This window comes from Lygodium microphyllum, chromosome 27 (assembly GCF_053477565.2).
Source record: "Lygodium microphyllum isolate KBCC chromosome 27, Lygodium_microphyllum_v1.1.10, whole genome shotgun sequence".
NCBI classification, from domain to species: domain Eukaryota; kingdom Viridiplantae; phylum Streptophyta; class Polypodiopsida; order Schizaeales; family Lygodiaceae; genus Lygodium; species Lygodium microphyllum.
In genome coordinates this window covers 3,094,982-3,106,633 of record NC_141161.1, presented here as the reverse complement: position 1 = coordinate 3,106,633, position 11,652 = coordinate 3,094,982, and the positions used below count along the sequence as shown (strand labels likewise).

Sequence of the window (11,652 nt, the reverse complement as noted above, 5' to 3'; positions counted from 1 at the left end):
AGTTTTTGGCATCATTCTTAGGTTCTGACCATATTTTTGTACCTGAATTAATGTGATTTATCCTGCAGACTGTCAATTACTTCCAGATGTCCAAGTTGTAGGTTCTCATAGACTTATTTTTCATAAATGTACATGGTATAACTGAAAATTATATGCTAAATACAAAAGAACTTATATAACTAAGATGGTTATTGGATAACAATGCCTGAATTTTGTCTGCAAATATCTCATATAACTTCTAGTGAAACTCTTCTGTGTTCATAAGAATCCCATGATTTATATCATGAACAATAAACTCTTTGACACCGCATCCACCTTCTACCACTTAATATTTTTCCGTTCCCTAAATTTTCCACTAAAAAATATCCTAACTCTCAACTTCTAATTCTTCACCCAGCACTACTTAAATACGACTTTATATCCCTATTTTTAATTAAAATTTATGAAAAATAATACATAATACAGAGCGAAAACTCTTCAGTTTTGCCAAAAAATAGTGTAAAAATGGCACAAAATAAGGAGTTATCATCACATAGCACGGACCACTTAAATTCTATTCGAGCTATGAGAGTGATGCTTGCTGGCTAGGTGTATAATCATCATCCTTTCTTAATAAGGATAGTTTAGGGTGACAAGAGCCATTGCTAAAGGAAGGCTTATTGTGCTTAACCCACTTCTTATAAATATTTTGTCTATGATGAGATTTGTTTGAGTCCAAAGGGTACCATAATCATTCAATCCAATAGCATGGGATCTTCAGCTTTTGTGGCCTTTGGGACATCCTCCCTATTAGTATCCTCTGTTCTGGTTGGATAGCTTATTCCACTTCACTTGCTTCACAATTGTTTTGGGGTCTCTCATGCTTTGTTTTTTAGATACTCAATTAGCCACGAATTGTATTGCCATGTAAAACATATATCGAGACACGAAATGTGTTAACCAACAGTGACAATGGTGCTTCAAAGTTTTGCATGAACTTTGAAGCACGAAACGTAAGCTGGCACATAGCGTCAACTTCGGTGCGAAGCATCGAGAGGACACTTGGTAGGAAGTGCTTCTAGACAAAGGGCACCTAGTTTGTACTATTATAACCACATGATTTTTGGAGAAACGCTAGATGCCTTAGTTTTGAAGATTACAAAACCCGCCAAACTTTGAAACACGAAATGTAAGTTGGCACATAGCGTCAACGCTAGCGTGAAGCACTGGGAGGATACTAGACACAAAGTGCCTCTAGACGCAGAGCGCCTAGTTTCCATTTATATAACCATATGATTTTTGGAGAAACGCACTACGTGCATCTACATATAACCGCATGTTATTCAAGCACCTACATGGTGATCCTGAGATAGCTGGTAGAGGTCTTCTACGAAGGCCTCCAAATTCATCCTGGACGTGCCACCCTTCTGCGTTACCTTGTGCAAAAGCTCTCTCATCTCTGAGACGGTCTTTCTGGCAAGGGTTCCTTCCTCCCCTTGCATTACATCTCGCACTGCCTTGGCTATGGCTGCCCTGACCACCCTACCCTCTCCATCGCTCTTAAGGCTTATACCGACCTTCCAATCCTCTTCTATCAGCTTCTTGTTAGTCGGTTGATCGGTTCTCTGCGGCCAAGCTATGATGGGAATTTGGCCGAAGCACAGGGTTTCCATGGTGGAGTTCCAGCCACAGTGGCTCAAAAAGGCACCGGTGGCGGAGTGAGCCAGGATATGCTTCTGCGGGGCCCAGGACACCACCAAGCCCCTCTCTGCAGTTCTGTCGAGGAAGCCTTCTGGCAGGATGTTCTGGAAGGAGCTGGCGGCAGCCATGTCGAGCACAGAGCCTGGTCTGATGACCCAGAGGAAGTTGTGCTTACTCTCTTCCAGTCCGAATGCAAGTTCCAGCAAGTCCTCTCTCTTGAATGTGGAATTACTACCAAATGCGACATATACCACGGAGGCAGCGCCTTTGCCGTCCAGCCACTGCAGGCATGAAGGGTCCTCCCTGTACATGCTTGATGGGCTGAGGATAGATTTCGGCATGGCCCCCACCACCGCGAAAGGGTTCACCCGGTAACTCGGTGGAAATTAATTAAAATAAAAAAGGCCCCTAAAAGGGTCCTCCCTGTACATGCTTGATGGGCTGAGGATAGATTTCGGCATGGCCCCCACCACCGCGAAAGGGTTCACCCGGTAACTCGGTGGAAATTAATTAAAATAAAAAAGGCCCCTAAAAGGGGGTTTGGTCTGATCCCCGCTGCACACGCCGGGATTTGAACTCCCACCCTCACGCAAGCACTCAGGAACTCTATCACTCTGGGCACGGATACGCTTGTTGGCAGCATGAGGTTTTAAATTTATTAAATCCTTTAATAGTGAAAAAAGAGCCACACGCGCCTAAAACCGGCGCTTCCGGTCACACCGATGGAAAAGTCAGGGCCAAGGGTCACTGTCTTTTGAGAATCTTGCCAAGAAAAATACACTAAAGGACAGTCTTTTATGAGCATTGCTTTCAAGGCAAAGTTACAAGTAAAAAGGACAATTTCTACCTCCAGTTCTTTAGAGGCTATTCACACATAATAATAGCTTTTGTTAGCAAGTACACATTCAATACACTTTCTGGACATTTACACATGTAAACTATGCTTCTCTTTTTTCAAATTTCAAATTCTCCTCCAACTTCCAAGGCAAAGTTACAAGCAAAAAGGACGTGGAAAGGACAATTTCTATATTCCATACAAATAGCTAACTTAGCCATAGAAAGGCTCCATAGTTACTAGTATTGTACTTAAAAGCAAGAAAATATTTGCAAAGTTTGACAAAAGCAAAAGGAGGCCTGCGTGCACGCGTGTGTGTGTGTCTCTCTCTCTAAAGCCAAATGCATTTTACATCACACCCCCACAAACATTTGGCAAACAAGTAGTAAATAACTATTTTTTACCTTGTTCATCTTAAGATCATTTGTGTGTATCATGGATCCTTTTCCTTGGAAGATAAACCACGGATGCATGAGGGCTTGCAAGGGAGTGCATCCCCTCCAAATTCAAAGATCTAAACATGAGCCAAGGGAGCACACAAAAGCCATGCTAGTGTTGTTCTTATGTTTTGCAAATAGGATAGATTACAAGACAAATGAACAACATAGCTTGACCTCACTAAGACCCTTCTTTGTTATGACCCTACTAAGGAGGACAACCAACCAAGTATTGAGCGGCTAGCCATGCAAACTTGACCTCATTAGGACCCTTCTTTGTTATGACCCTACTAAGGAGGACAACCAACCAAGTATTGAGCGGCTAGCCATGCAAACTTGACCTCACTAGGACCCTTCTTTGTTATGACCCTACTAAGGAGGACAACCAACCAAGTATTGAGTGGCGAGCCAAATGAACAACATAGCTTGACCTCACTAGGACCCTTCTTTGTTATGACCCTACTAAGGAGGACAACCCCTCACTAGGACCCTTCTTTGTTATGACCCTATTAAGGAGGACAACCAACCAAGTATTGATCGGCTAGCCATGCAAACTTGACCTCACTAGGCCCCTTCTTTGTTATGACCCTACTAAGGAGGACAACCAACCAAGTATTGAGTGGCGAGCCAAATGAACAACATAGCTTGACCTCACTAGGACCCTTCTTTGTTATGACCCTACTAAGGAGAACAACCAACCAAGTATTGAGCAGCTAGCCATGCAAACTTTCACAAAAATACTATATGAACAAAATTGTCCAACCAAGTGCAAGACACACCACAATCTCACATTTTCTAACATATCATGGTTGGGAGGTTTTCAAAATGGATCTCAACTGTTAGTTCCCATCAAGCCTAGTTACATTCTATTCCCTTTTCTTAACCAACTTTAGTATGGAATCTTTTGAAATATAAGTTGAGTTTCTTGATTTGAAATTCAAGGTTTATCTTATCGGAGAATAATACATTCAATTCCATAGAAAGGGGAGAATTCAATTGAATTATTCTATGGCGCATAGGAAAAGCCTATCAAACAAAGTGTTTTCAAATAAGTTATGCACATAATGTCTGCATAAACTTTATTCATGTAGATACTATTTGTACACTTGTAATTTTATTCTATATACTAACTTACCACACCTTTTGTGTTCAATAATGCTTTCTAACCCTTAATTGAGCATAATAAACAAAAGAAATGAAAGTGAGTTTAACCTACCTTGTAATAATGAACTAGTGGGTAGCTAATCATGCTTCACAATTGGCATCATTACAAAGCTTGCAAGGCTACCCCTTACACACTTTGTGGTTTTGTGAGCAAAGAGAAGCAATTGTATGATGCAAAAAACATGCCAACAAAATATGTATTCAATTAGTTACTTGAGACTATGATATGATTCTTAAATATTGTATGTACGTTATATCTGAGTCAAACAATTTACATTTTTATATAGTAATTTTTGCAAAACCTTCCAAAAATACATCCTTTAGTATCACTCTATTGCCCTCTCATTGTCAATTGAGCTTATACAAAAATGCACTATTGTGAAGCACACGAGATTACGCCTCAGTAACTTTACATTTTTAGGTAGTAGGTATTTCTTCCCTTTCCTAGTAAAATATGAAGAGGTGTGCCTCACATCACTCTTTGCATACATACTTAGGGCTAGATGTATAAAGATTTAGCAACTTGAGTTTAGATTTAGTTTCTTTATTGATAGAGCTATGTTGCATAGAGATGTAGGTACACTTGTTAAAACTGATTGTGCATTATGGCATTAAAGAAAAATTCTACAACATGGATGGGAGTGAGAGAGGGCATTTCCTACCATATGGATGAGAGAGGTAGAGAGCATTCCCTTTTAGTCCCATCATGTTACAAAGCCTTATCATTTCCACCCTTTGACATATTCACCACACAAATATCAAGTTCCTTACAATATCGATAGTGTACATATCTTCCCAACTCTCTCATAGTAGATATAACATTCTCAGGTGTCACTTGTAAAATCAAATAGGCTATAATGGTCCAATTTTTTTTCCAAGGATCAAGGTGTGCTTTACATGTGTGTTTATGTGTTTATGTGTGTGTGTTCATATAGATTTTACATACATACATACATACATATATTGTGTGTGTGTACACACACACACACACACACACACACACACACACATAGAGAGAGAGAGAGAGAGAGAGAGAGAGAGAGAGAGAGAGAGAGAGAGAGAGAGAGAGAGCATCTATCTATATGCATGTCTGACAAGAATACCAAAATAATCTCAACCCTTTAACTTCTAGATTTTCTAATGTGAAGGACGAATAGATTAGTTAGCACAAGAGATGTATCAAGTATGTGAGAGACAATCGTTTACCAAAAAAAGAGAAGTGCTTGAATTAATAAGTATTCCATCTACTCAAGCATTGAGCTTGCCAAAGCTCCAAGATTTTCATTCCATTATTTGGATCACGACAAAATCACCTAAGATGGAATACATTCTCTTTATCATGCATCGAAAGAGACACATAACTTTGAAATGGAATAAGAGCTCATACATCCAAACAGATTCAAAGTGGCTTTGAAATGAGTGTAAGGTACTATGACAAATGGAGTAGGAGAGATTGGATTATTTTGGGTTGAAAATTTGGATTTAGAAGTAAGTTGGGGAGTTAATGAAACCTTAAGAATGAACTTTAGACAAAAAAAGGCATTAAAAGATCCAAATTTTTTATCTTTGTTTTACAACCTATGAGAAAGTAAGGGGTTTGCTCTTGCAAGTTCAAAGCAAGGGGTTTGTAGGAGCAAGGGGCTTATCTAGGATCTGTAGCACTAGCCTTCTTGGGATTCATCGTTAGAGTGATTAGAAAGTTGCCTTCTTGTATAGATTTGGGAATTGTAGAGAGAAAGTCAGGGAACAACAAGTGATTTTGTGACTTAGTCACAGCCTCAACTTGTCCCCTCTTAGACTTAATCATTTTTATCTCAGCCCCTACATCAAGACTTGGACTTCCCTCTTCTTAGCCTAGAAGCCCTTGGGCAGGCTCTATATCAAGCCAAAGGGCTTCGCCTTCATTCATGCCTCATAAAGGGTGTGGAGTTTACTACTCATAAAGGACTTGGACTTCCCACACTGACCTTTCCCTCATCACATAAAGCAATCCATTACACCTCAAGCTTATCAATCGATTTATAAAGGCTATCAAACCTAACACTTAGCCCAATAAGGGCTTGCTTGAGAAGTGGAGGCCAAATTTGTCAAGGGGATTCAAGTGGCATGAGAAGCTCCCTACAAACTTTAGCTTGACCATAAGGCTATGAATATTTAGGATTCAATCCATAGAGCCAAGAGAAAAACCATTAAGCCTAATAGGGCCCCCTAAGCCTTTGTCATGGCCTCAATGGCCTCTATGTTGATTATTTAGGTGAATGTGGCTTGATGGCTAAGGGCCTTTGCTCTAGTTCTTAAGTTACTAAATTGACAAGTCGTCAGTGGGCCATGAGTCTTTACTCTAGGCCTTAAAGGTTGTTAAATTTACAAGTTGGCCCAATGTGGGCTAGGAGCCTTTTTCTTAGGCCTTAAGAGGCAGTCAAATTGATGACTCAGTCCAATGTGGGCCAAGAGCCTTGGCTTTGCTTGTAAGGCTATTGATTATTCCACCCTTTAGGGTTGAGGGCCTTGACATTGGCTATTGAATTGGTAATTTGGCCTAGAATATCAAGATTCTTATGACCACCCATTACCCCTCCTATTACTCACCCACTAGCTCATCATTTGGCCATTGACTGGGCCATGCCCATGTTGACTCAAATTCCTGCGCCAGCTCTCAATTTCTCATGCTTTTGTCTCGGCCCCTAAGCCATGGAACTTGGCCTTGCATCTTGCTTGGACATCACTATAGAGGGGACTTGACATATCCAAAATCCACATTGTTAAAACCCACTCTCAACCACCCTAGTTGGCGTGGAGACTCGGCCATCACCACCCTTAGTAGGTGTAGTGTGTCACACAAACTACTACTCAACCTGTAGCTCTTGCAGAGCTTGGGCACAATATATGTATCAACTTGAAACGTCCTTGATGCTAAGGTTTAGTGCAAGATCACCACTACTAGCTTAGATGGAGCTAACACATAGTGCTTGACTAGGTAATATAAATGGTGGTGCTAATCATCCCATGTGATATGATCTAATCTCACTCAAGATTCTACAACTGGACTACCCACGTAATTCACTCTTAGGTTACATTTTTTGTGCCATCCCATCTATACTTAGTGGGTTTAGACATAATGACCACATGTACATATATTTCAGCAGTTTCATGGTAGTATTTTATCATGTTGTACACTAAGTTTTTTAATGTGGAAGAAGAAGATCTTAGCCCTACTTCATTGTGTGCTCAAGTCTTCATTATGTGTGTTTGCTCTTGGTTGCTTCACTTCCTTCTCCTCTTATCTACTTTCATGGTATCAAAGTAGTCCCATGGCTACATGGTGCTCAATCAAAGGTTGAGGTGAAGGTGATAAAGCATGAAAGCAAGAACACAAGCCATGGGTAAGAAATTCCTCCATCTTGTTTGATTTGCCTTGGAATATATTCACAAGAGGATTTTGAGGCTGGTAGAGCTATAATCTCTAATTATTGTGGAAAAAAAAAAGCTCAAAGAGCAATGTATGTACTATTGATATCATTTTGGTCTCTATTTTGGACCTCAAGTTAGTTGAAAGTAGTTTTTGCCAATTGTGTCAGTCATTTACATGTGCAAAGGTTGCAAATTTCAGATATGTAAGGTTTCAAGTGTTTGGTAGGTTGTAGACATAAAGGTCATCTACATAAAAATTGTGAACTGTGGTACTTATGCAAATAGTGAAAAAGATTACGTGTTTTGGTTGTAGTGCACCTGATATCAACATATTTGCAAATTGCATGTTTTGCAATGTTACTTGTCTTGTCAAAATGTTTGACAATTTTAACCAAATTGTTAGTGAGAAACTTGATAAGAATAATTGTCGTGCATGGAAGTTTTCAAGATGACAAATTTATTAAAGGACAAAGGTATTTGGAACTACATTGAGGGAGATGTGCCAATGTCACTTGAAGTCCCTCAAAGAAATGTCACTCTACAGAAGAGACAAAGGCTAAGAAGGATTGGAAGCAGACACAAAGTAAAGTAATGCATTGGCTATTTGTGTGAGTGTCACAAATAATAGGATGGACTATTTGTAGGAATTTAAAATCCCCCACTATTGCTTGAAAGAATTTGGTAAGGTTATTTGAGGTAAATACAAAGGCCAAAAAAGCTATAGCTCAAGTCAAAGCTAAATCAAGTTAAAAGATAAAATCTATCCATCAATGATATGTGTTAAAGATCAAGAGTATTATGGAAGCGCTTGAATCTATCAGTGTAATTGATTATGATGATTTAATGCAAGCATATTTAGATGGACTTAGAGATGAGTATAAGAGCTTTAGGTCATCTATGAATACTAGGGATGTTATCCCTGACTATGAAAATTTGATTTCTATGCTAATGCTTGAGGAGAAGAACCTTGGTTTGGATTCCTCTTCTTCTCAAAGTAAGTGCAAGTGTGCATAGGTGTTTTAATCGTGAAGATAGAGGTCATGGCCAAGCTAAAGGTGGTGGTCATGGTCAAAGTTATGGTACACACAAAATAAGGGAGAACAATCTTGAAAAAAAAGAGGGCAAGTGGTAGGTTTTAACCAAAAATAATAGAATTTTGCTGATAATAGATAATATTAGCATCATGTTGAGAAAGGTCATAATAATAATAATTGTTTCAAAAAGAAGATTGACATTAGAAACATAAAAAAGTAAAAACAATGATGATAGAAGTGAGAAACTCTTTCTCATGTAGCATTTTATGAATACTATGACTATTGGTGATTGATCTAAGAATGATGTATGTATGCAAACTCAAGTGCCTCCAACCACATGAATTTTCATGGAGAGTGATTCAAAGAGACATGTAATCTAGAGTCTCTAGGCTATGTGGAGACAAGGGATGATACAACCCATTCCATTACTCACATCGAAAATGTTTCCTTGAGTATGTAGGATGGTAAAACAAAATACTTGGTTGATGTGGTGCATGCACCAAACATGTTACTAAGAACTTGATTTTTACTAGTTAGATAGTGGAGCAAGGATTGCACATTCAGTTCATATGTAATGGTTGTTATGTAGAAATCTTGAAAATGATTGCAAGTTGATTGCAAAATGTAAGCATATCAGCATATTATTTCCTCTTGATATATGATTTCTTGAAATGGATGCAACTATTTGCACAAGGTTCAAGTATTGTGGATGACATTAACATTTGACAAAAGTAAATTGGTCATGTAAGTGTGCGGCATTTTAACAATATACAGTCCAAATAGATTTTGGTGGATGTCTTGCCAAAGTTTAGAGTTGATGGGATGCATAAGGTATATGCAGCATGCCAATTTGGAAAGCAATCAAAGCATCGATTTCCACATGAAAGGTATGTATGCAGAAACAAACCACTTGAGTTGATACATTCTGATGTGATTGGGGTCTTACAAAGACTACAACTATGAGTGGTTGCAGGTATTATGTCTCCTTGATTAACAATCATACTCGAAAAGTATGGATTTATTTTATGCATGAGAAATGCGAGGTGTTCACTCACTTTAATAACTTTAAGATTTTGGTTGAGAAGGAGATATTGGAAGAGAGGGAGAGATGGATACTGGAGCATAACCATGAGCTTCAGCTCATCTTCATTGTCTTCTCATTATTCATTACATGACTACTAATTGCAAAAGAGACTACAATAGGTTTTACACTAACCATCATGTAACTATGGTTAGATCAAATCTACACTGACTTATTCAATGTCACACACATGTACAACTATATCCAGCTAGTGTCGATCAGTCACACAAACATAAAGAGATACAGGTGGAGCTTGATTTCTAATACTCCCCCTCAAGCTCAAACGATCTGTAACACTCCAAGTAGCTAACTAAAATAGATGAAATTTTCTTTACCAAGTGTTTTGGTAAAGATATTCGCTACATGGTCTTCAATCTTCACATGCATCAAGTCAATCTACTTTGCTAGTACTATTTCTCTGATGAAGTGGTAATGTACTTCAATATGTTTAGATCTTGCATGGTAGAGGGATTGCTTGCAAGCATCACACTGCTCATATTATCACAATGCAGCTTCACTTTGCTATCCAAGTGTATCTCCAAGTCATTCAATAACTTCAGGAACCAAGCAACTTCAAAGGCCGCTAAGGTCGCACCCCTACACTCAGCTTCTGTACTAGACAATGCAACTGTAGCCTATTTTTTCCTTTGCCAACTGATCATGCTGCTACCCAATCCAAATGCATATCCACTAGTTGACATCCTATCATAGGCACAACTAGCCCAATCAGTGTTAGTGTACCTTGTCAAGTTAAGGGGTTTCCGATATGCATAAAACAACCCATAATCTATTGTACCCTTTATATATCTCATGATTCTCCTAACTGCATCCAAATGTGGTTTGCGAGGCTTCTACATGAATTGATCGATCAGCCCCACAACATAGCTCAAGTCAGGTCGAGTAATAGTCAACGAGTAATAATCAAGTAGATCAAGTTGCCTACGATCTGTCTATACATCGTAACATTCTCTATCTCAATCCCAACATCAATCTTCAGCTTGACATTTTGGTCTAGGGGTGTATCCATAGCCTTACATTCAACCATATCATACTTCTATAAACATGTCATAAGCATACTGCTTGTGTAATAACCATATGCCTTGAGGCTTAGACACTACCTCAATTCCCAGAAAATATTTCAGCTCACCAAGATCTTTGACTTTGAATTCAACCTGGAACAATGACTTTATTTCATCAATCCCGTTCTCATAATCTCCGATAATGAATAAATCATCGACATAGACAATCAGAAACGCATAGCCATGATCTATCTTCTTCACAAATAAATTGTGATCTACATCACCCAATCTTAATCCATGCTATTGTAAATAACTGCTAATTCAAGATTCCAAGATCTAGGTGACTATTTCAGCCCATATAATGCATTTTTTAGCTTGCATACATGTGTAGGAAATCCCGGATGCACATAGCCTTCATGCTGCTCCATATAAACTTCTTCCTATAAGTCACCATTCAAAAAGGCATTTTTTACATCTATTTTCCATAACTTCCAGCCTTTAGTTGCTATCAATGCAATGCTTGTTTTGATTGTTGCCATTTTAGCTACAGGGCTAAAAGTCCCCTCACAGTCAAGGCCATACTTTTGTGCATACCCTTTTGTAACCAGCCTGGCCTTATAGTATTCCAATGACCCATTCGACTTGCATTTAACCTTTTACACCCATTTGCAACCAATGTGGACTTTGCCTTCAGGCAACTGAACCAAATCCCATGTTCCAACCATTTTTAGCCAAAGCTGAATACTCTTCGTCCATGGCAGCACACCAGTTCTCATCGGCAACTGCCTCATCAAACTTAGTGTGTTCTTTGAAACTTGTCACCTTAGTCATATAGGCATAATGACGGGCTGAATATACAATGTATGTGTACCTGTCAACTGGTCTTCTGACCCTTTCTAACCTCCTCAACTCTGGCTCACTTTGAGCTTGCCTCTCATGAGGTGGTACATATTGATTCTGCCTTGCACCAAGCATCATAATAGAAGGAATC

General features: G+C 39.0%; 1 protein-coding gene across 1 annotated transcript; it reads right to left on the bottom strand.

Annotated features, from left to right (window-relative positions):
* Window positions 1–1,322: 1,322 nt before the first annotated feature.
* LOC148012012 (UDP-glycosyltransferase 74E1-like) lies at window positions 1,323–2,021 on the bottom strand. Its single transcript, XM_087668723.1, has one exon. The coding sequence runs from the start codon at window positions 2,019–2,021 to the stop codon at window positions 1,323–1,325; it is 699 nt and encodes a 232-aa protein (XP_087524849.1).
* Window positions 2,022–11,652: the final 9,631 nt, after the last annotated feature.

What these genes read in the sequence shown, in the direction of transcription:
- LOC148012012 (XM_087668723.1), bottom strand. Translation starts at nt 2,021, where the DNA reads ATGCCGAAATCTATCCTCAGCCCATCAAGCATGTACAGGGAGGACCCT.